The sequence below is a fragment of the Ictidomys tridecemlineatus genome, chromosome 12, assembly GCF_052094955.1.
Source record: "Ictidomys tridecemlineatus isolate mIctTri1 chromosome 12, mIctTri1.hap1, whole genome shotgun sequence".
Lineage (NCBI taxonomy): Eukaryota > Metazoa > Chordata > Mammalia > Rodentia > Sciuridae > Ictidomys > Ictidomys tridecemlineatus.
In genome coordinates, this window is record NC_135488.1 from 29,774,366 (window position 1) to 29,798,821 (window position 24,456).

The 24,456-nt window shown below is 54.5% G+C and overlaps 1 protein-coding gene across 4 annotated transcripts; it reads right to left on the reverse strand.

Moving 5' to 3' along the window:
* On the reverse strand, window positions 1-24,193 carry LOC144369152 (uncharacterized). Of its 4 annotated transcripts, XM_078028250.1 has the most exons (10): window positions 23,173-24,193; window positions 17,281-22,838; window positions 13,095-13,239; window positions 8,005-8,136; window positions 5,630-5,817; window positions 3,940-4,145; window positions 3,498-3,703; window positions 2,311-2,425; window positions 879-994; window positions 1-712 (listed from the first exon to the last, which is right to left on the reverse strand). In XM_078028250.1, exons 4-10 carry the CDS (start codon window positions 8,050-8,052, stop codon window positions 395-397), a joined length of 1,197 nt encoding a protein of 398 aa, XP_077884376.1. In that variant the 5' UTR covers window positions 8,053-8,136; window positions 13,095-13,239; window positions 17,281-22,838; window positions 23,173-24,193; the 3' UTR covers window positions 1-394. The 4 variants fall into 4 exon arrangements, 3 of the variants coding, with proteins under 3 accessions (XP_077884376.1, XP_077884377.1, XP_077884375.1); XM_078028251.1 differs by lacking the exons at window positions 17,281-22,838; window positions 23,173-24,193 and adding an exon at window positions 22,877-23,165; XM_078028249.1 differs by lacking the exon at window positions 23,173-24,193 and having other exon boundaries at window positions 17,281-23,165.
* Window positions 24,194-24,456: the final 263 nt, after the last annotated feature.

Genomic DNA, 24,456 nt, shown 5'->3' on the forward strand with positions numbered 1-24,456 from the left:
AGAACCCCTTTAGCTCCATATTTACATACATGCAAAGGCTAACATTCCGAAGCTTTGGCATGACCCCCCAGGTGATCCCGACCCCAAATTCCTACACCTAGTCATGCTAAGGAGGTTCTCTTCCCTGCCACCAGGAACACATCCCCTCCTACACATTTGACAAATCACTGCCACCTCCTCTGCTCCAACCTCACTCATTGAGAATACCAAGTTCTAGGCACTGCAGCCTGCACCCTAGACATATCTGTGCCTTCATCTGTCCACAGCACTTCCGTCTGCACTTCTGGCCTGCAAATGCAAAACCCACAATACACAGGCCCACTCACCACTGGAGCTGGGCATGCTGAGGCTCTACCTCCTCAGGTCAAGCCCTTAAGACAGACCTCTCTCTTCTTTATTTCCCACCATAGCCCCAGGGTTGGCTGTGTCTCCTGCCTTCCGTTGTGTGGACACCCAGAGGCAGCCCTGCTGTCGGGCTTACCAGGATGCACTTTGTCTCCCTCAGGCTCTGTCCCTCTAGGAGGACGTGAACAAAGTGGCTGTCTTCCACCTGCTCGCTGGAGTGAAGCAGTGAGGAGCTGCTACTGGTGACTTTTCTCATGCAGCACTCATTGCTTTGGGTGGCCTGGGGCAATGGTCCTGCAGCCACCGCAGAGCTGCTGCTCACAGCTGCTGGGGTCCTGGATGCCACTGCCACAGAAGGCTCCAAGAACTGTGGGGGATGACAACATCAACAAAGCCCAGCAACTGCACCCCACCCAGCCTGGCAGTTGGTTCTGTGGGCATTCTACAACATCCATCCAGAACCTGAGGTTCTTGTCCCCTTGAAGGATGTGGAGTGGCACCAGGAATAAAGACTGAAGAAGGTGGCTGTTTACCTCATTTGGCTTGACCGTCAACGACTTGCTGGCAGCTGTTTCCCGAAGAATAAAATTATAATCCACTCCTCCATCCAGGTCGTAATATACTCTCCCATCAGCAGGGATCCTCAGCTCTGGAGAGGCAGGGGCAGAGGCGTGGTAGGTGACAATCAAGGAATATACTACCCAACATCCCCCACAACTGAGAACCTCTGCCAGCTCAGGTCTCACACACAGACCTGAGAGCCCCCGAATCCAGCTACTGTTCCACCAAAGACTCCCCACTGATTCCTCCCTGAGGACCCTCTATGCACAGGAGGTCCACTACAGGAACACCTTTCAAAGAAATAGCCCCTTGTACCCCAGACCCTCTTAGTTCATGTTGGACCCACCAAAGACAAACAGCTAGACTTTGTATCTGGATTGGTCGCCAAAGACTCATGTGTTCAAGGTTTTCTCCCCACTGCAGCAATGATCACAGGTGGGTTTGGGGAAAAGCACTTGATGGTGGGTGCCTCCACCTTGCCAGTGGATTCATCCACTCATACAAAGCTACACTAATTTGAGGGTGTGGTTTGCAGGTGTGTTGAGCGTGGGTGGAGGATGTCCACAGCAGGGCTGTGCCATCCAGAGCAATATATTTCTCTTGAGTTCCCCACATCTGCATTTCCTCCTCATGAGTATAATTCTCATTCACATTTTTAATCAATTTATTGTTATACTTCTTGTTTGGCTTGTGTTACTCCTTCTTATTCTTGTTCTTCTTCATCTTCTCCTCATGCTTCTTCTTATAGTCATCTTGACCTTCTTATTCATGGTCTCTTCCTTCAACTTATTTTCATTTTTCTATTCCTCCTTCTCCTCCTCCTCGTCCTCCTCCTCTTCCTCCTCCTCGTCCTCCTCTTCCTCCCCCTCCTCATCCTCCTCCTCCTCCTTCTTCTTTCCTCCCTCCCTCCCCCCCCCTCTCCAAGAAGGGTTTACAAGCTGTGAAGGGTTCTATTATACCACACACTTCTCTCTAGAAATGGCCTCTGGTCCTAAGTGCACTCAGTTTGCAAGGAATAGAAAGATTGGAAGCCAGAAATGATTGTTCATTGAACTGCTTTTCTCATGTACTCGTCTAGGTCAGGAAAGGCTGCCAAAGTAGGCATCCTGTGGTTGTCTGTCTTCTTTAACACAAGACAAAGAAGCCTGTGTTCTTGGCCCCTTGTGGATAATAGCTTTGCAATGCCTCCTCAGGCCAAGGAAAGAACACATGATAGGCAGGTCCACAGCCCCTGGAGAACATGAAGAACCTGCAGATTTATGCCCCATCATTACACTTTGTTTTGTGCACAAGTCCCACCATACTCTTCCTGGGCACTGGGTTAATGCACACTGTGTTTTGGCTCCCAGTTATCGTGAGCCCACTGTGACTCACTGCTCCCTACCCTCTGATGGTTCCACTTACTCTGATGGTTCGAGACAATTTGCAGAAGTTCATAGTTTTCTGGATCCTCCTGCTGGAGCAAGTGTGCATCTAAGGCCCTGCGGATGATGACTTGAGTGCTGTCCTGGCAGGTCACCTGAGCAGGGTTGGAGAAGGCTCATCAGAGAGGGAATTTGGGAGTAGCTACCCAGAGGACAGTGCTCAAGGACAATCAGAGACAAGAGAGCTCTCAACACAAGGGCACCATCTTGTTACCCTGCTACCTGAGGCCTTCATGTGATCATGTGGGGTCTTCCTATGAGCCTCTAGTCCAATCTTGGTACAAGAGTTTGCTTCAACTTGCTATGCCCTACAGGGACAAGGGAATAAGGACCAAAAGGCTTTGTACAGACACACTCTACTCCCATCAAGATGGGAGGAATGGTCCAGTGGACTTCCATATCCCTGCTCTGGTCTGGGATGCAGCTGCATTTTTGTGTGGACCAGGCACAAACCCTAGGTGTTTTGGTCCTGACAGCCAGGGCACAACACACACTAGGACTCTTTAATGATAGGCATGGAAGCTGCTGGGCTCGAGAGTGTCAGTGCTTGCTGGGGTGTCAGAAGGTTTGGACTCAGCAGGTGCCGTGGTTCAACATGGCTCCCCTGGAGGTGGACACCAGAGTCTCATGATGGATACTCCACACCCAGGAAAATTCTGCAGAGAGAGCCGCTAAATCTCTATTCACATACATGCAAACTAGGACACTAATGGGCCCCTCCAAGGCCCCCAGTTGTCTGTGACCCACACCTATCCACCCTAATCATTCTACAATGGCTCCCTTCCCTTCCACCAGCAACATATCCCCTCCCACACACAAGAAAATGACTGCCAACTCCTGTGCTTCAACCTCCACGGTTCAATATACTCCTCCTCAATACCGAGGTCAGTAGAGGATGGCCTGTACCCTCGATATTTCTCTGACCTCCTCTGAACCCAGCACTCACTCCTGCACTTCTGACCTGCACACCCCAAAACACGCAGGCCCACTCGCACCCAGACCTGGCATGCTGCTGCTCTCCCGCCTCCCTCTTCCTCATTTTATGCTCTCCTTCCTGACCTTCCAGAAGCTCTAGTTCAAGAAGACAGGCCTAGTCCAAGGTGTTTGCTGTGGACTCGGTCTTCCCCACTGTGGGCTCCCAGGAGACTCCCCTGCTCGAAGACTCACCAGGATGCTCCTATACTGTGTTGTCATTTCATTTTCCAGGTAGACGTGAATGAGGCACCTGCCTCTCACCCGCCTGTTGTACTGGGGCCGTGGGGAGTACCGAGTGGAGACCCCTGATGTCCTGGACTCTGGCTCTGCCCCTTCCCAGGGAGAAGGCTCTGGCTCTGGGGTTGGCTGAGGAGCTGATAAAGGAACTGAGCTTGTAGCTAGAGGAGAAAAGATGCCAACATGACTGCCTTGCCCTGACCTTCCCACAGACAGACAATACCCCTGCTGCCAGGAAGAACTCAGGCCCTTAGCCCACACAGGACCTCTTTGCAGACTGGGGTCACTTCCTGAATGGACAAAGGCTTATCCTAATTTCCAGCCCAACACCATGCATACAGACTCCCTGCAGTGGGACAAGAGTCAGACCTCTCCTCATATACCCTTAGGTACTCACCCCGGTCCGCCCTCTCAGGCGCTGCCTGGCTTGATATGCCATCTTCAGTTGTGGCCAGGAGGTGGTATGTTTGATGCTCCAGGTACAAACCAACCAGCAAGAGCCCCATATATGGCAGCAGCTGCTGCAGACTCAGAGAGCCTGGAGGCTGATGGGAAGCCTCGGTGTAGAAGTTAATCCAGGTCCCCAGGAAGGAAGGTGAGGCACTGTGGGGAGGCAGGTGTGGAGTCAGCAAAACCCTGGCCTTGCCTTTGCCATGGCCTCCAGAGAAAACCTCTGACCCTACACTTCTGAACTGTCCCTGGTTCTGAACACACCAGTCCACCTCAGACCAGACACAGTGGCTGTACAGGCAGGGACAGGACAGGTTGCCACAGGCAAAGAACCTTCAAGGAAGGAGCGTTAGATCCATGATATGACCAGCTCTCCCCTCCTCTGGGCAGGCCTGACACTCTTCTTCCTCTTGGCTACGTGCTCTCCAACCTGGAATGCACCTTCCAGGAGTGTCTGTCCTCCTGCCCACTCTTCTCAGGGCTCAAGAGACACCTCCTCCCCTGGCGTGGGCTGCAATGCTACCTCATTCTCTGTGAGCTCTCACTGAGTCCCCCTGAGTAGCGGTGGACCTCTCTTTTCCCATGAGTGCAGACCACATCTCTGTGGCCCTGGGGGAGAACAGGGAGGTGTGGTGTGGGGGGATCCATTGTCCCAGGGGCTTCCCCAGTGGACCATGACTACCTACAACTCCCCGCCTTACCCCTCCTACTATTGAAGCCCCACACCTTACACTGCAGGCAGAACACAGAATTGGGGAGAGCAGTCTTTCCTCAGCCTTCCCAAGTCAAATCACCTTGCAGGTCCCTATTCTGGAAACAGGAGCCCACCCTCTTGACCCCAAGCCCATTCTATGTTGAAGTTGTTCCAGGGGTCTACCATAGTCACTGAAGAGGACAACGTGCAGTTATGCCCCATGGAGTCAGGGATGCAGTCACATGTAGGATATGTACTCATGGCACCTGCGGTTTGAGGCTGACCCCCATGGAAAGGGACACAATGGCGGTCATTTGCACTCCATTTTTCACTGAATTATGAAATGTGACTGGAAACGTGTTTTCACACAGTGGGTGCTTTCTCCATGTTCATCAGTAAATGAGCCCAAACTGCTGATTCCCACATCTCTCTGGGTGTGGGAGCTGCCATGTCCAAAGCCCCTGTCCAGCTATGTCCCAGCTAGGACGCTCTGTCCCACTATGTATACTAACATGTCTTTATTAACCCAAAAGTGCTTTTCCCAAGGCCCGAGTTTTGAGACGCCTCTGGCACAGATCTACGTTCTTCAAGAAGCCAATATCACACCAGAAAGACCACCTGGCCTCGCTGAGTCCACCTGGGAATGAGCTCAGTGCACACCATTGAGCTGTGGTGCCAGGTGTGTGGGGACTGCTCCACAGACCTCTGTGGATCAGCTGGAGTCAGGATGGTTTCTCTGCCTAAGAGGGAAAGTTCACTCCCCTTGCAAGGCTGTGGCAGGCACCTCCAGGACTCGTCCCATTCGGGGCTGAAATTCCACTATGAGTGTGGTCCTCTATCTCATTAGGTATCACAAACCTTTGGGTCCCTGAGAGGTACATGGCAGCCCCAAGACCCAGGCCTGAGGGGGCTACACACTTGGGCTTGGTGGTCTGGTGCTTACCTTGAGAACAAGAGATCCAGCACCTGCTGGGTGGGGATGGAATCCCAGGAGATTAACCCCATGTTGCTGCTGAAATGTAGGTTCCTCCCACAAATGACAGGCAGGAGCTCATTCCTAAGCTGGTCCTGCCTGTAAGGTTCAAGGCTCTGTACCCTGAAAGGCTCCTCCGTGTTCTCATCATTTTCACCCTGGGTTGGGACCAAGAATGGTGGGTTCAAAATGGAAATGGTGACAAACAGAAAAATGACTTGTGCCAATACACTAGAGTCAAAGCACAATGAGACAGTTCCCATCAGTACACACACACACACACACACACACACACACACACACAGTCAGAATAGGAGTCCTGGGCCATTCATCAGGGATCAGACTAGAGGGCCTGCTGGGCTCACCTGCCCTGTGCTACTCACTGTTACTCTTGAGCTCCTCTGCGACAATTGCCAGAGGATCTGGCGTCTAAGTTGAAGCCTCATCCAGTGCATCCACAAAAGGGCTAGTTGGCCCCCCTGAGATTCCTGGGAGCCTGAGGCTCGGCATTGTTTGCAAGGACAGGGGAACATCCTTCTCACTCCAGTTTCTCCAACCAAATGAGCTTGGTCAGTTAAGTGGGTGCCTGGATACCAGGGTTCTATGTTCTGTTTGATCCATTGTCAAGGCAATGATGTCATTTCCTGTGCCTATACCTGAGCCTCTTTTCACATAAGATCACTCTCAAAAGCCCTATGGGCTGCTGATTTCTCCTCCATGCCTACCCATCTCAGGTGCGCATGTGTTCACCAACAAGTACCCAAATACCCCCACCAGCATCTGCCCTGCTTGGTGCCTCTAGAGTTCCAGCTTGGAGCCTTCAAAAATGCATTCACAACCAGTCCTTCCCTCTCAGCAGCCTTTGGACCCTGGTCCCATCATTGTGCAACTCATGGTGTGCCCAGTCTTTTCTGGAAAGTAGGGTAGCATCTAATCAGGGATTGGTGTCTCTGATTCATACATAGCATATGGTTTCTATGAAATCCAGTGAGGGAGCAGGAGTAACGAAGCTGATTGCACAGATGACCTCAGGGAATACTGACAGGCCAAATGAAAAATAAGTTCCAGCTAACCATTGGTATTTGGGCTTCTCAGCCCAGTCCTGTTTTTAAAAAAGGTGCAGACGGGCAGTGTTCATTAAAAAAATGTCTACCATTTAAAAGTGGGTAATTTAAATGGCATCTAGTTACACATCTGCTAGAATGGTCTGGCAACATATGAATTTCATTCTAACAACAACAACAAAACATAGAAAAAAACATAGACATAAAGATAAAACCTTGTCTTCACCAGGATGCCTAGAAATAGGTTTTATTTGGCTCATGCAAATATCTTTCAATAGAACTTCTAATTTCTGAATGAACTCATTCAATTTTATAATGTCTGAAACCCTCTGTGAGCATGGGAAGCACTGCTGACAAGACACCAGAGGGCCAGAGCACTTGTGCCCCCTACAGGGGTGTCTCTTGGCTATCACCAAAGACCGTTCCCCTCCCGGGGCAGCTGAGAGCAAGCTGGGCCTTGGAGCAAGGATTAGTGTTTAGGTATAGACTATGCAAGCAAAGGACAATGTCTTTAATAAAACTAAAATTAAAAAGTCACATTGAAAAATTTTAAAAAAAGAAGAAGAAAATAAGGTCAAGTAGAGGAACGGGCAGAGGCATCCAGAGGAAGCCCATTTTCACAGGAGAAAATCCCCCAGTGAAAAGCATCAGAATAGATACCAAGAAAAATACCAACAAAAACAGTGTGCTCCCACTATGTATCTACTCCACATGCAAAAGTTAGAAAGCTAGATAATAGAATCCTGGCCACAGGTAGAGCTATTCAGAAGAGCCACCTGGCAGTGCTTAGTCAAAGAAGTAAACATGCACACTTTGATCTAAAAATGCCACCTGTGTGTAAACCAGGTGGTGCTTAAGCAGTTTCACAAGGGGACATGCACAGGGAAATTTATCCTCAGGTTCCTTATAGAGTTGTCTGTGCTTACAGAAGGTTGAGGGCTGTCAGGATGCCCACAATTGGGAAAGTGAAATGCTTAAAAGGTAATGGATGCCAACCTGGATATATTAATAGAAATCAATGAAAAACAATAGATTTACATGACAGTAAATTCCCTGAGTTCAAGTTCTTGCTAGCCTACCTACCAACAATCATGCTTGGTTAAGACACTGACATACTTCAAGGCAAAAAAAGGAGAAAATATAATGTCATTATTACTTTTCTTAAAAGCAAATAAGGAAATGGTAATATTTACCCAGCCATGACCTGTTATGCATAATATGTGAGATTATTGTGGACATGTTGGTAAATGATGATCTACTCAGATACGTTCCGTGACTCACCAAATGCAAAGGTCCATGAAGAATTACCGTCTCCACACATGAATTCATCGTCAAAAGCCTTGAGACAACAGGGGCTTCACAAAATGGCTTCTTGGCCAACTTGATGAGTGCGTCCTCGGACAATGCTTCCACCTGAAAGATGTCACCAACTTGTTCTCATTCACATTTCCACAGTGCCACAAAAAAGAAACAAAGTCTGATACTCTATTGAGTGAATCCTCAAGTGGACCAAACACCATACTTCCTTCCATATTTTAGAATTAACAAATGCAACTTCAACTCAATAACTTGCATTAGGCAACATGCAACCACAACCTTCCCCTGAGCCAGGGAAGCTGACCCCTCTCTGAATTCAGGAGATCCTGGCCCCACCAGCATAAACACGAAGTTGACACAAACCTGGCACTTTGATTCTGTGAATTATGGTCAGGACTGATGAGTCAGCTTTGTTGGGATAACTGCTAAAGGAGGACTGTGTATCCCTTAATTTTCTAGCCGATGGCCTCTGGAAAGAGCCATTTATCCTGGTTTAAGGCCTTACTTTTAACGTGTGCGGCCTATTCTCAGCCATAGTGGCCTCTTGTTTTCTTTACATTTAATGTTTCATAAAAGCAAATGGCTCGGAAGCCCCTGAGACAGGTGAATGTCCCTGTTAGCTGCCTGCATTTGGAATTTATCAAAGATCTTTACACGGAGACTCTTTTCTGTTAATTCCAATCTTGAATCACAGAAGTGCTCCTCACAGGGGAGGACACTAGGGTGGCCTCTCCATGCTTTCCCCTACCTGTGCGTATGGCAGGCTCCCTGGGGCACCTGAACACCTGGGGCAGCTGTGCAGGAGTTGGGAGGGGGAGCTGAAGCGGGGCTGGCAGGCTGGCTTGTTCACCCACTTTGTCTCCAAACTTAGGAAACTAGACCTGGACGGTGTGCATGGGGAGTAGGTTTTCTGAAGCTCTCTTATTTAAGGCTGCGATTTTTCCTGGGGACATCCTGGACCGAACCCTAACCACCTCCCTGCCCCCTGATTCTGCCTCAGCTTTCATCTGACCCAGGTGCTGCCCCCAAGGGGAGCCTGGGGAAGCTGCACCTCTCTCCCTCCTTGGTTCCTCTTGGGAAAGGAAGGCTGCACCAGGGTAGCAGAGGCAGATGAATTCCAGCTCTGCTAGAACCTTCCTGGGTGAGGAGTGGTGTGTGTTGGGGATGCTGAGAAATAAAGTCTCTCCGGTAGGGCCCTAAAGAGGATCGCACTCGTTTCGCTGAAATGCGGGTGACAGGGTCTCTCTCTCCCCCCAAGGCAGGATCTTTGTCTGGGTTTATGATGTCGTCATTCTAATCAACGCCATGTTAATTTCCCTGGATGAGAAGAACCCCTTCATCTCCTAGCCGAGTGGCTTTTCCTTTCTCTGTAGTTCTTGAGATCCTCCTGAAGTTGTACACGCATGAGCCCAGAGCCTATTTTGAAAGGAAGCAGTTCTGGAACTGGTGAGTGTGTGTCCTAGGGAGGGGACAGGGGACTTCCTGTTACAGTTCAGAGACATGGATGCAGGTCTCCAAGCTCCACCTGTGTAGAGGCATCTTATAACGAGCTCTTGGAGGGGAACCCTCTGTGTGGGTAAAGCCCGAACTTCCCAAAGTCAATTTGAACTGTCTAATTAAAATGAGAACCACAGACCTTGACATCCTGGAGTTGGGAAGGATCTTTAAAAGAAGGAAGCCCAATGTTTTTCTCTACTTTCTCACAATACTTCTTTTTTTAAAAAAATGTTTGTTCTTTTTAGTTATAAATGACAGTACAGTGTATTTGGACCTATACATACATGGAGTATAATCTCCCATTCTTGTGGTTGAACTTGGTGGTATGGAGTTCCACTGGTCATGTATGCATATATGAACTTAGGAAAGTTACGTCCGATTCCTTCTACTGTCTTTCCCATTCCCAGCCCCTCCCTTCCCCCCACTCTGCCCTGTCCAACCTGGTGATCCACCCCTATCCCACCTATGGTCACTCACAATACTTCTGACACCAAGTGTGTGTTATTTTTTCTCACACCTACCAACTGTCCAACTCTCTGGTCGTCAATTTTGTGTCCTGCAATTCAATTAAATTTGGACACAATTTGTCCACAGTTAGCATCAAATACCACAGGTTGAGGGCTGAGCCAAGACTGAGGACAGTCCCCAAGACTGTCCTCTCTCCAGACACCAACTGCATGTCCACATTAACACCTGTGCTGCTGACTTATCGCCTATAAATCAGAGGTGACCAGAAAAACACTTCGGTTACTAGATTTCTGGTTGTTGTACAAGGGTACAGCTCAGGTCAACCAGACTGAGAGGTACAGGGTGCAGGAAAAGGGGTGTGCAACTCCCATACCCTCTCCAGGTGCGCCCTTCCATGCCCCTCAGTAACCCAGAAGCTCCCCCAACACTATTGTTTTTTTGTGGAGGCTTCGTTATGTGTGCATGACGGATTACACATTGGCCATTGGTCATCGACCCAATCTTCAGCCCCTCTGCCCTCCCCAGAGGTAGGGGGCAAGGATGAGGGTGGGGCTGGAAGTTCTAGCTCTCTGATCCCCTGGTAGGTTCCCCTGTGGATTCACATCCCCATCCTGAGGGGCTTTCCCAGGGCGACCTCATTAAGCTCAGGTGGGGTTGAAAAAGGGCTTGTGATGAATAGCAAAGGATGCTCCTTCCACCTCTGTCACTTATCACTGGAGGGACAGGGCTCTTAGGCGTTCAGGTCATGAGACTAGGGATGAAGGCCAGGCATCCTAGAACATCATGGCCAAGGAGGCATTTCCTTTGGCAGCTTCCTTGGCCCGCTCCCTAACCTCACTGTCAGAAACTAAGCCTGTGTGGCTGGCCAGCGGGCTGTTGGCTAGCCCTCCCCTGGGCGGTGGACATGTCTCCCACGAGTCTTCCCTTCTCCAGGCCGCTGGTCTCCACCCTCAGCCCTGGTGCTATGTGCCAGCCGGTGCGTCTTGAGCTGCTGTGTGTCGAGCTCTGCAGGGCACAGAGATGCAAGCCGCAGGCTGACTTTGGTGGTGCACAGCTAGGCGGGGTCTGACCCCAGTGACCACTGCTCTTAGTGCCAGGAAACTTTTCCCGAAGTGCACGTGGCTGGGGGGGGGACCTGGTCGGTGTTTTCTTCTCCTTTAGCACCACTGTCAGGAAAGTCATGGCACGATGAATTCTACTTCCATTAAGTCGTAATGCACATAGTAAAATTAATACCAGGAAAGACCTACTGTGCATTCTGCAAGTATTCTTCACCGGATGGGCACAGTAGTGCACGCCTGTGGTCCCAGTGTCTTGGGAAGCCGAGGCAGGAGGATGGTGAGTTCAAAGCCAACCTCAGCAACTTAGCAAGGCCCTAAGAAACTCAGCGAGACCCTGTCTCTAAATAAAATATGGAGAAAAAAAAAGAGGCTGAGGATGTGGCTCAGTGGTAAAGCACCCCTGGTTTAATTTCTGGTGCCCAAAAAATAGAAAAATAAAAATGTTCTTCACGAGTATAGACTTTTGTGGAAGGCGAAGTGATGTGGGTTAGTGATTCCTGCATCTCTGCAGGTGACTCAGAGCAGCCAATGGATGATCATGGGATGGTTCAAGCCTAGTGTTTCTTGCTTCCCATGCAGTGACCTAAAAGTTCCAGAAATGAATTTTAGCACTGGCTAGTTATCTCACATAAGCTGTTGGTTCAGTTTTCTGGGGACCCATCAGAGCCTGAGCTTGACATGCCTCTCACTTGATTCTTAATGGACTTTGCTTTTGCCATTAGGTTTGACACGCTGATCATAATCGCAGCCTGATGGCCACAGTGGCTGATGCCACCATTCAGTCAGGTCAGTGCCCCCAGCTCTAGGCTTCACGGAGGATCAGGTGCTTACTCAGTTCTCTGTTGAAAATCCACCCTGCACTGTGGAGATTTGGGGGCCAGGAAGGGGGACACCAGAAAATTATTAAAAGTGTTCTGTATTCAGGTTGGAGATGTGGTTCAGTGATAGAGCACTAATCTGGGGTTGAGTCGCTCATAAAATAGTGGTAATTTGCAGATGGCCGTGCATGGCCTCCCGATGCTTTGAACCTTCTCTGGATTCTTTACAAGCCCCAATGTGTGTAAACGCTACGTAAATAGTCCCTGCCCCGGGTTCTGCTTAGGGAGAGACAAGATGTTTTTCTGAGTACTTTCCGTCTGCAGTTTTGAAGTCCATGGAAGAGGACCTGCAGAGGTGGAGAGGGGCTGCCAGGGACCACGGGCATCCCTCTCAGGGAGCTGGTTGGTTAGGGGCACACCCACTGACCACACCCTCTCCTTTCCCCTGGGTTCTCCCACCATCATGGAGCACCCCACCACCAGAGCAGGAGGAGGAAAAGGTGCCTACGGCCTCTCCCCGCCTGCCCCGCGAGGAGCCCGAGCAGGGAGCGGCAGGGACTCTCTTGGGCTTTGTGCATGGACAGGCGTTCATTCCCAGTGGGCAGAAGCAGGCAAGGGTCACCCACTCTCACTGGAAGACTGGAGAGGGGCAGGAGCCCAGGGATGGGGCTGCCCGAGCGGGAGGCGAGAAGGAGCTCCGAGCAGAGACAGCGTGTGCGGGTGCTGCCCCCTGCTCCTGCCCCTAGCCTCCCACCTTCATCCTTGGAGTTGAGGTGTCTCCCGTGGCAGAGGCAAGGAAGGGAGCAGGAAACCCGAGTCACCCATCTTGGTGTCACGCCTGCTGTGTCCCCAAACTGAGCAGAGAAGGAATGAGACGCTGGGGAGGGGCGGATGGGGCACCCCAAGGGCTCCATCACCACCTGGTGCTAGGTGCTCCCCCTGGCCCAGTTCTGACTGCCCCAGAGGCCCAGGAGAGCTCTCCTGCCTGTTGGACAAGGAGGCCAGCGTTGGGCCTGAGAGGACAGACATCCCATCCTCTGGATGTCAGACCCTGGACACGGAGGACGGGGGGAGCTGTCACAAAGGCCAGGGCTGCTGGAGGCCCACCACCAGGGTGGGACCTGCAATGTCCTCCACCCCCAGCCCACCAGGACGCGGGGACTCCCAGCATGAGATGTCATGACCCCCGACCCCTGCAACCCCACGTTACCTGTGTTGGTGGCAGACTGGGTGGCCCCAGGCACCGGCCGGGCTGCCTCTGTGGGGCATTCTGTGGCCATCCTCAACAAGCCAGCAGACCACCATGCAGAGGGCATCGAGGGCAGCAAATGCCACCAACTGGCATTGGAACAAACCTGTACAGGAACACGACCCCTGGTCAGTGGTCACAGGGCACTGGGTCCCCTCCCACCAGCATGAGGCCTGAGCCCCCTACCCCACCCACAGGAGCCCACACCCCAGGGACACTTCCAGGCTCCAAGCAGACCCTCCCCTTGAGCCCTGGTCTGGGTGCCCAGCGCCGTCCTGTGCTTTCTTGTCCACCTCTGCCCGCTGCCCGGGCCCCTTCCCAGCTGCCTGTGTGGGTCTCATCTTGGTCAGAAACCACCTCCCTGGACGTGGGAGGGGGACCTCCGTTCAGACGGTCCCAGGAGGAATCAGCACATTGCCGTGCCACAGAGAGGGCCACTTCCAGGGTGAGCCTTAGCAGGGACTGGACCAGCAAATCAAGGTGACAGCAGTGTGCCAGCCGGTCCCCAGGAAAAGCTGGTGGGCAGTTCCCCTCCTGGGGCTCTGGCTGGGGCTGATGCTGTAGGAAGGAGGCGAGCCTGAGAGAGCGCAGCCGAGAAACGCTCACTCTACAGAAATGCTCTCAGGGCCTCCCACAGAGGGGCAGGCAGTGGACCAAGAGGACACTGACACAGGACTGGTGCAGCCCTTGATGAAAATAGTTCAGGAGAGAGGCCAGGGGACCTGTCACAATGGGGAAGGAGAGGGTGAGGCCACAGAAAAGAGAGAAGCAATATAGAGGAGGAGGGGAGGGGCCTAGGATCCGGGCAAGGGGTGCCTGGGCTGGAGCTGCTGGCCGTCCTGGACAGAGTGGGCCGATAGCTCCACCTCACACCTCAGAATGGGCCTCATTGGGAAATAGGTTCTTTGCAGGTGGATTAGTCAAAATGGAGTCATCTTTGATATCGGGGGACGCAGCTGTTCTCACTGCCGTCCTATGAGAAAAGGAGGGACACACAGGGAGGAGGTGGCCTGTGGAGACCGACACAGAGACTGGGGTGAGGTGGCCACAAGCCCAGGGCTACCTGGGCCACGGGGAGCTGCGGGGAGGATGAGCTCTCTCAGCCAGGGTGACCTGTGGCCGCAGAGCTGGGAGGGGACAAACGTGTCTATATGAAGCCACCTGGTGTCTGGTCATGTTTATACAGATGACCCTGCGGGAGGTGTGTGTGGAATGGAAGGTGCGGGGAGGAGCGGGAAACGTGGAGGGGGAGGTGAGGCAGAGGGACCGTTTTGCAGATGAGTCTTGACTGTCAGGGAGACAGAGGGAGAGAGACAGGCCGCGGGGCCCCCAAACATGACCAGGTGAAGGGGACACTGATGCTTTACAGACAGAAAGACTCTCATTCATTCATTCAACAAACAAAGTGCACCTACTAAGTGCCAGAAACTGATCCGGGCTACAGGGGTCAATAAGAACACAAGCCCTGGCCGCCTGGCGTTTATTTTTTGCATTACAGATAGATAATAAATACAAACAAATTCAAAAAGTTAAAACAAGTTAAAGACCAAGGAGCGTTGGGCAGAGGGGAGGAGGGATGGGATGCTGGTGAACTCATGGACTTCGACACAGCACGTCCCAAGGCCCCTTGTCAGCTGCGGCTCCATGGCCCCTGGCCCAGGGTCGGCCTGGTCTCTGAGGTTCTTCCACTTGACACAACATGCCTTGGCCACAGGGACTCCTGGTCCTCCCAGGGTCTTGCTGGGCTCTGCTTCCTCCCCACTGAGGACACCAGGGGTCGGGGACCACCAAGCTGTCCACTGGCCTTGCCGAGGCCCTCAGCCTTCCTCAGCCAGCCTGCATCTGCCTCCTGGCTCCGTGCTGCACCTCTGAGGCCAAGTGACCACCTGCTCTGGCACCTGGTTCTCCCTGTTCCCTGAGCCAGGAGCATGGCCCCAGGCTGGCCCCCCAGAGGCCGCAGCAGACAGCACCTGGGCACGTGAACATGGGTGAGGACCCAGGCAGCCAAGGTTCCAAGGCCACGGCCCAGGAGTCCCCGAGGTCTTCACCCAACACAGAGCCAGGGTGATTCCCGCGCCCCAGCACCCACAGGCAAGAGAACCTGCGCCTCACGCCCCACCCAGCAGCTACCATGTCCCCAGCTGGCCTGGGGACCCCTCGTCCTGCCTTGTCCTGCCTCGTCCTGCTGCCTGTGCCCAGAAAGGAGGCGGGAGAGCTCCTGGCAGCCACACGCGCTGGGCACTGGACCCCTCCAGCTCGCTGCTGTGCTCCCGTGACCCCTGGGTATGAGGAGCTGGGTGAGGACACAGAGGGAGGAGGTCTGAGGGCCACCTGGCTGCTCCTGCCCCGTCCTGGCAGCTGCTGGAAGGATCAGTGGATGCGACATGACCTTGAGTGCTGAAGGACACCAGAGGTGTCAGGGGCATCCTCGGCTGGGGTGAGCGCTCGGTGGCCCTGGTCCTCACCCACATGAGCCCGTGAGGGTGGACCCCAGCTCCAGGGGCCACATCTCCTGGACAGCCTGCGTTGCCACCAGGCCTTGCCCACTTTGTGTGCCCAGGGGGCTGGGGCAGAGGTGGCCTTGGGAAAAGACCCCACACACAGATGTGTTGGGGGGACAGGAGTGTCGCAGGGCAGGGTCAGTCCAAGGCTCCTGCAGCTCCAGGTCCTCCTACTGAGACCTTCTCCCTGCCTGTCCCCAGGGACCCAAAGCTGGTCCTTCACCCCGGGGACCCCAGCATCATCCTCCCTCCATCCACACGGAGTCCAGTGGACATCCCCCTAGGGCTCTCAGACCTGCCCCATTGCACTGGGTGCTGGGTGGCATCCCTGTGCCCGCTCTCCTGTGATGCCCTCGGCAGCGTCCCCCGCCTCCATGCTGGCCCATTCCTGACCCCACAGCTCCCTACCATGCGGTCCCTCCTCCTGCACCCCAAAGCTCCCCACTGTGCACCCCTCCTGCACCCTACAGCTCCCCACTGTGCACCCCCTCCTGCACCCCACAGCTCCCCACTTGCACCCCCCTCCTGCACCACACAGCTTCCCACTGTGCAGCTCCCCGCCTGCACCCCACAGCACCCCACTTACACCCCCCTCCTGCACCACACAACTCCCCACTGTGGGAACAGGGACTGCAGAGGTCCCCACACCTGGCCCATAGCCCTGCTCAGAGGCTGGCAGGAGCAACTGTAAGTTCCCATTTGAGTCCAGGCCAAGACCCCGTCCCCTCACTGTCCTTGAGCCTGCCTGGTGCTGCCGTGGGTAAGGGTCCCCCACCAGCCATTGACCAGTTGCACACGTGCAGATCCGTGTGGTCTGAGCTCTCTGCAGGGTGACCTCTGCCTCCCAGCACCTCCCTCGCCGCCTGGGCTGACCCCCTCTGGAGACGCAGGGCCATGTGTTGCCATAACAACCCTCCTGCTCCAGGAGGTCCCTGTGCAGCCCTCCTCTGGGGACTCTGCGGAGTGGCTTCCGTGAAGGAGACTGGAGGCCAGACCCTGCCCTCTGTTCTTGGGGTGTGGAGCCCCTGTTCACCCGAGAGAGGGCCAGCAGTGCCCTGGGCCTTCTGGGCACTGGTCAGCACTCAGCTGGGCCACTGGCGCTGGGCTCAGGCATCTGCACGTCCACTCAGGATGTTGCGCCATAAAGCCTGGGGGAGAGAAGCGAGCCCAGGGCCCTTTCTCCTGGGAGCCCAAAGTTCCCCAGGGTGGGGTCGTGGCCCTGGGGTGTGGACCCAGGCCTGCTCTTGGTGGTGGTCCTCGGATCTTGGGTGGGCACCCTGCCCGTGGATTAGATGTGACTTGAGCATGTCCCCAAGGGCTCATGTGTCAGGAGTGGCCCTCAGCATGGGGATGTTGGGAGGTGGGATCTGTGGGGGACAAACCAAGGACAATGACAGGAAGAAGCAAGGCCGCTGTCCAGTGACCCCTGGTGGTAGGGCAGCCAGTCCCCTGAAGGTCCTCTGACCCCGTCTCAGGAGGCAGCCTCTTCCTCCCTTACATGGCCCCTGTCGTGCCACCATCTGCCACCGGCTCCTCCCCAGAGGCCCAACTGGTGCCCCCCACTCCATCTCGGATGCGGAACCTCCAGATCCAGGAGCGAAATGAAGCTTGATTCGTCGCGACCTCCGCCTGCCAGGGTGACTCACCCAGGAAACGGTGATGACCAGCTCAGCTCTCCAGGGGCCACAGCCATCCAGCTCCCAGAACCCGGGATCACTGGGAGAAGCTCACATGTCCGCCATATGCCGGGGGAGGCTCAGGGTGTGAGAAAGACTGGGCCTAGGTCAGGAGGGGCCCCAGAGGACCCTCCCCTGCCGCAGCTCAAAGCCCCAGAAAACAGGGGACGACGCTCGGGCTTCCTTGTCCTGCAGAATCCTGTGGACAGGACGCATAACTCTGGACAATCCCAGGGACACAGAAGTCTCTCTCCACGCACGTAGCCTTCCTGCCCCAGGGATAAGGCCCCGGAAATACATTTACTCTGGGAAACCCTCTTTCGGCAGCTGGGTCTAGTCAACCCTGACTTTCAAACAGGGGCTGTTAAATGCCAATAGCTTTGATTTTACATTTAAACCCAGTTGAAAGCTTTCCAGGCTCCTAAGAGAAAACGCTGGTCAGAGGACTTGGCTTTTCAACCGGTTTCTTTCAGAAACTCTTTTAAAACCGTAACCGCCACTTATAAATTATAGATTCTGTCCCTGGCCTCTCATGTTCGGTTACATAACCTTGTTAACATAAAAATTAAGCACGAGAGATGAATCAGCTAAATTGGATTCACTTATATAGATCAAACGCTGAGCCCAACCAGGAGCCAGAGGCCCTAAATGCAGCCAGGGAGGAATTGGTTCTTGGGTGGGTCTTGATTGGGTGGAGAAGGAGGGGAGGTCTGAGGACTAAGCGCCAGCCTTCAGGGTCGGCCGGTTCTGACCATGCAGCCTGACAAGTTCTCACAAAGTGAGGAAGGGGCTGCCGGGGTCGACGGGGAGACCTGGGGAGTGTGCCAGGCACCTGGGCAGTTCTGGGTGCCCTCCCTCCCCGCTAGGCCATTTCCAAGCCTCTTTTCGTATATTATCTCCTCTGATGCTCCTCGAGCAGAGCGGGGTGGGGGGAAGCAAGTTCCGTCGTCCCAGTTCTGCTAATTGAAGTGCAGAGGCTGAAAGGCTTCCAGGCCCTCTGTAAACAGGGGCCTCCTCCAACGGAAGAGAATTCAATCAAGCCACCCGATTGTTACTAGTCTAGACGTGGCTTGGCCTGAGTGTCCAAGTCCTGGTCTAGCCCACCGTCCGGATGCCAGTCCCCACACCCATCCACCCCACACTCGGAGCTCCAGCGCCCTGGAGCCATCCCTCGTCCATTCCAGGACTCCCTGCTCCTCAGCCCTGTCCTCAGCCTTTGGGGCTCAGGTTGGACACTGCCCCAGAGCCCTGGGTTCAGGGTTCTCCTCTGTGCTCAACAAGTCCTTGTCCTCTGCCCCTCGTAGCTCCATCGTTCCATTTGAGCAGCCTGTCTCCCTGCCTGCGACCCCTGGACTCCAGCCCTGGAGGCAGGCGCCTCCGTCTGGGCATCTGCAGGCGGCTGCACAGCAGGCTGTCAGGGTTTTCTCACAGGCCCCAGTGGAGTGTGGGACTGGTTTCCCGCTCCTACCCTCCTGCTGAGATGAGAGGGCAAGAGCTTCCAGGGAGACACAGACACAGCACCCCCACAGGGGAAGGTTGGGGACAGCGGGGACGCAGGCCAAGCAGGGCCACTGCACTGCCGGAGCCTTAAAGCCAGCATCACGGTCCCCTGGAAGAGCCCAGACCTCTGAAGAGGTCCCTGCAGCGGCTGCCTGTGGACCCTGGTCCTCGGCTGGAAACAGAGGGTCCTGAAGGGAGAGGAGGTGCCCTGCCACCGCAGAGGGAGCCTTGGGATGGGAGAAGACTGGCTTCCTGTGTCGGCCCGTTCCTCCCCAAACCCCGGGGGCTGATCTAACTGTAAAATGAGCCTGTCAGGCTGCCTGCCCTTGTCACTGTGCTTTTGACGTCACCACCATCACCTTGAATTCAGTTTCTAAGTTACGCGTAGAGTCAGTTGGGGCTTTCGTGGCCAGACAACCCTAGAAGGCAGGTCACAAGACAGACATTGAGGGCACTCGGCCTGGGGTCCCTTCCGCAGTTGACTCCAAATCCAGCTGGCCCTGAACCTCACAGGCACTGTTCCCCGGCCCAGTGCTTCCAAGGACGCTTCACCTGGACTGAGAGCGGGGGTCCTCTCTTCCTGGAGCAGGTAACAACACCCAGGTTTGAGTTGAACCCCGTTTCCCACTTGTCCCCAACGACCTCCCTCCTGGGTAGTCATCTGGCCTCTTGGCTTTGGGTCTTCTCTCTAAGAGGGAAGAGTGAATGGTCCCCACACTTCACAGGGACTGTGGGAGGTGACGGGGGTCTGAGGAGGGTGCTGCCATCTGGGAGGTCTTGATTTTGGAGGAGGAAAGGGACTGTGTGTGGCTGGATCTAGACTGTCCCCAGAGGCTCATGTGTCAGGTGACACAGCAAGGTTCAGGTGGAATGACTCACCTCATAAGTGGATTAATCCAGTGCATGAGTTAATAGTCTGAATGGACCCCTGGGTTATAACTGTGGGTGGTGGGTGTGGATGGAAGATAGGTCACTGGGGGCCAGGCCTCCCTTGAGGGTCATGTCTTGTTCCCTGGTGCGCTCTCTCTCTCTCCTTCCAGCTGCCTGGAGTTGAGCGCGCCCTCCACCAGGCCCCTCCACCATGCTGGTCTGCTCCCCTCAGACCCTGGGCAAGGGAGCCAGCTGACCATGGACTCCGAAGACGTGAGCCCAAGTTAACTTTTCCTGCTCTCGGCTCTTCTTACAGTGACTTGGTCACAGTGGGGACCAGCTGACTAACAGGCTTCCTCAACAAAGCGTCCTGAGCTGAAGCTTGGCAGCTGGCATTTATCTCTCCCTGTAGGAGGCCAGGAGTCCAAGGTCGAGCTGTCAGCGGGGCCATGCTCTGTTCAAGGCTCTGGGGAGGGGTCTTCCTGGTCTCTGCCGGCTCCTGGTGGCTCTGCCATCCCGTGTTCCTGGGGTTGGCTGCCTTCCTCTCATCTCTGCTCTGTCTTATCACAGCCTCCTCCCTCCCTGTGTCCTCTCCTCCTTTTACAAGGACAGGATTTGGGGTGCTCCCTGGTCCAGGATGACCCCATCTTCACTTCGTCACATCTGCGGAGACCCTAAGTGAAACCACATTCATGGACTCGGCAGTTACAGCTGAACCACAGCAGCAAGGTGGCCTCGCCAGCACCCTGGAGCAAGAGCTCACCTGGCTGCAGGTGTGCCAGTCACTGGGTCTCAGCACCGGGTCTGCAACACCTGGAGCCTCAGAATTAAGGGACCCGGACCCGTGCCTCCCCTGACCCCACAGGCCCTTCCTGCACTTGAAACACAGCTCCAATTAGGTGACACGAGTGTGTAGCGGGAGGCTGTCCCCAGGGACAGCTGGTCTAAGGAGCAGATGAGAATGATGTGCAATAAGTACAGGGATCATGAGCGAGCACGCGGTCTCCCCAGGCTGGAGGAAGTTTCCCCCGCTGACCTGGCCTGCTGCACGCCTTGGCTTGGGCGGGCTTTTGCTGCCGACGGAGTCCGGCGGGTCTCAGGACAGACCCTCTCCACGAGGGAGCTACAGAGGCACACCCTTCCCAGCACGGACCCTCTGTCCACCACATCCATCTCCTTGATGCACAGGCAGGCCCTCGACCCCCCGCAGACCCCCTTAGCACCCCATAAAGCATCACGCTTTCCTTGGAAGCCTGCGTGCATTTTCACACCACGTTGTGGACCCTGAGGGTCGTGAATGGAGGCACCCCTGCCCCCGGGCCTGGCTGGGTGAAGGTGGTGGGCTGTGCCCTCCTGTGCCCCCTGCACCCTCCTACGCGGCTCTAGCCTGGTTTGGGTGTGAATGACTCCACCTGCACCGCCTGAGGAGGCCGAGGGGGAGGTCGTGGGCTGCATGTTTAATTCACAGTGCGAGCGCGAGCAGTCGATTCATAATTCAGACGCTGCTGCCCTAAATTAGGTGCACCTTCTGAGCTGAGTGAGATGGGAGATGGGAGCCCTTTAAAGAAAACCCATAAAGTCCCCGTTTCCCTCCCTCCGACAGAGTTCTGCTCTCCTGGGCGACTCTTCAGCTCCTAGAGAATAGCATCTTGTGAGTAAAAGGAGGCAGTAAAAATGGAAGAAGAAATCTAAATATGAAACTTTAATTAAATCCCTCTTTGATCATTCTCCCCAGAACCAGCCGAGGGGCTGCTCCGTTCAGCCATGAATCCCATCACCCCTCGGGCTAATTAGGGAAGGGATGGCCTGCCGGCTGGGGGCGGGGAGCCTCCTGACCCCACAACAGCTCAGGGGAGCCCTTCTGACGGGGGCGAGGCCAGCCTCCGCCATCTGCCCGTCCTTGCGAGTCTCACAGATGAAGTGCTCTTTGTGCCCCCTCAGGTCTCCCAGCCCAGGGACTCCCCAGAGAGGGCCAGGCATCCAGGGGTGAAGGTCCCCAATAGCTCTGGTCCTGATTTTGCAGGGCCAGAAGGGTTCCTTTTACAATTTTTAAAAGTGCTTCTCATTGACATGCACTAATTGTGCGTGTGTCTGAGGCTCGGTGTGATAATGTCATTCGCATGTTTGATGCCTAAAGGTCAGATCAGGGTAATTAAGGATTTTCCTATTTTAAATCAGCTCCCTGTATCCTGTTGCAGACACCTGCATTCCTGGGGGGATGACACAGTGGACAACCAACAGGTCACAAACGGCCCCACAGCCACACCATCTGGTCTGGGACATTAGCCCAGCCCCCATGCTATGTCACCTCATTGGTCTGAGCCTGCTGCCCAACAGACAGAGCTCAGGCTGTTTAGAGGGAGCACACACATGGGACACACATACACACGTACACATGGGACATGCATATACATGGGACAGGCATACACACGTACACTTGGGACATGCATACACACGTACACTTGGGACATGCATATGTACTGCGCGCGCGCACACACACACACAGACACGTGTACGTGGATATTTGCACAGAGGTACACACACACCCAGTGACACACGTATACAGACGCCCCACACACATGTGCACCCACCATGGATTAGGTGCCAGCAGCATCTTCAGGAAGTGCCACCAACCCCCCTCATTTGGGTGTCGTGGTCAACCTCGTCGGACGTGACCCTGGGAAGTGTGTGGCTCTGCCTCGGAGAGGGCGGGTCCCCACAGGGGAAGGGAGCTCTGCAGGGCAGGAGCAGTGGGGGAATTGGTGATGTTACCAATTTGTGGGAGACCAAAGACTTTCCTTAAATGATTTAAGAGAAAGTATTTTGCTAAGTAAACCATGTTGCAAAGAATTTCAGGAGCATTGTTTAAATTATTAAAAGAATCGATTGTTTCCCAGCCCTGGAAGCACCATTTGGATATGATTAATAAGACATCACAAATTATTCCACACCATTACTGCAGGGGCCCGTTTTCCTGAGCAATTTTGTTGGACGATGTCTTTGTTCCATTAGTTTGGGGATAAAAAGAATATAACTAGAATTTTTTATTTGAATCCTGGAAGTTCAACTTTCCTCAGGTTGAGGTCTGCTCTCCGTCTTCATCGACTGACTGGAAGAGCTCCTGCCTCCGTCAGCTCTCCGCTGCTGGGACAAAGAGCCTGAGAGAGCAAAGTGAAAGGAGGAAAGGTTTACTTACTGTCTCGACCCCTTGCCCGCAAGGAAGACGCAACTCGGGAATCTTCTTTCAGGGGTTTATTCAGGCCCTTGATATTTCTTCTACTGATCCCTCGGATGCCCCTCTCAGCCTTAATATAGCATCTCAAGCCCCAATGCGAAGCTGCCACGTGGAACTTTCTCATAGGGTGCTGAAAAGCCATGCGCCAACTTTCCCAAATAAGGAGTTGTTTGTCACAAACCATAGCGGAGCCAGCGCCATCTTGTAATGGCGACCATAATCTGCCTAAGCGGCAGAGGCGGCTCACCACAACTTACCACGGCTCCTGGCTTCCGAGTTTCCGCTGTGGCCGGTTGGGCCTGCGGGTTTCTGCTGCGTGGGGCAGAACATCGTGGCTGGAGCGTGCCGTGGAGCAAGGCTGCTGGCCTCACAGGGGCCAGGAAGCCAAGAGACAGAGGGAGCGGCTGGGGCCCCCAAGCCCCCAGAGAGGCGCACCCCAGAGCCTCGCTCCTCCCTCCTGCCGGTCCCCACCTCCTTGGACCAGCCACCAGCTGGGACTCCGGCCTCCACACATGGGCCTGGGGGGACGTCTGTGGATCCACTGTAGCCATCTGTGTGCACACCAGCCCCAGGGAGTGGCGTGAAGCTGTGGTGGCTGTATGTCCCTGGGACGCTCTGGGCTGACCAGGCATCCTGGGCTGGCCTTGCTGGCCTCCTGCGGGGTGGCTCCTCCAGGGTCAGCAGGGCTGGGCTGGGCTGGGCAGCACCACCTGGGCTTCTTTCTCCAGTCCTCCTGGGCAAGGTGGTCTCAGGAAGCACTCAGGGCGAAGGCCGAGGCTCCTTCCTCGTGGTCACGTCACTGGTCAGCGGGGCTGGGCCGCGGTGGCCAGGGGTCTGGCTAAGCCTTCTTTCTGGGTGAACCTGTGGGTGTTTCCAGATGACCTGCCCTGAGCGGGGGAAGGCGCCATCGCTCTCTCGAGGGCTGGAGCTGGACATCAGTCTTCTCCTGGCCTTGGACTGCCAAGACCCAGACTGCAGCTGCCCCCCTAGACCCGGGCACCAGCTCGCAGACAGAGGGGCTCTATCCCCATGGCTCATGTCCACGGCTCCAGGGCTGCAGGGACCGTGACCTCTGCATGCGCATGTGTGTATGTACGTGTGCGTGTGTGTACGTGTACGTGTACGTGTGTGTACGTGTGCGTGTGTACGTGTGTGTATGTGTGTGTACATGTGCGTGTGTGTACGTGTGTATGTGTGTGTACGTGTGTGTACGTGTGTGTGCGCGTGTGCGTGTATGTGTGCGCATGTCCTGTGGATTGTTTTTCTGTGGATCCCCGACTTAGGTAGCTCCTAAATCCACTTGTCATTTCCCCACACCCCCCAAGTTCAAGGTGAGGGGAAAGGAACTGCACCTCTTAAAGGGGACTGGTGGTCATATTTAATCCCCCACAAGCATTAGCCCACACCTGCGGTTCCTTGGTGAGCAGAGAGCGCTGTGGTCTCTCCAGACCTTGATACTGCACAAGCTCCTCTTGGAAACCACCACAGAGGAGTCTTTGGATAAGTCCCCCCAGCAGTCCAGAATGTGCAGGTTTGGAAGA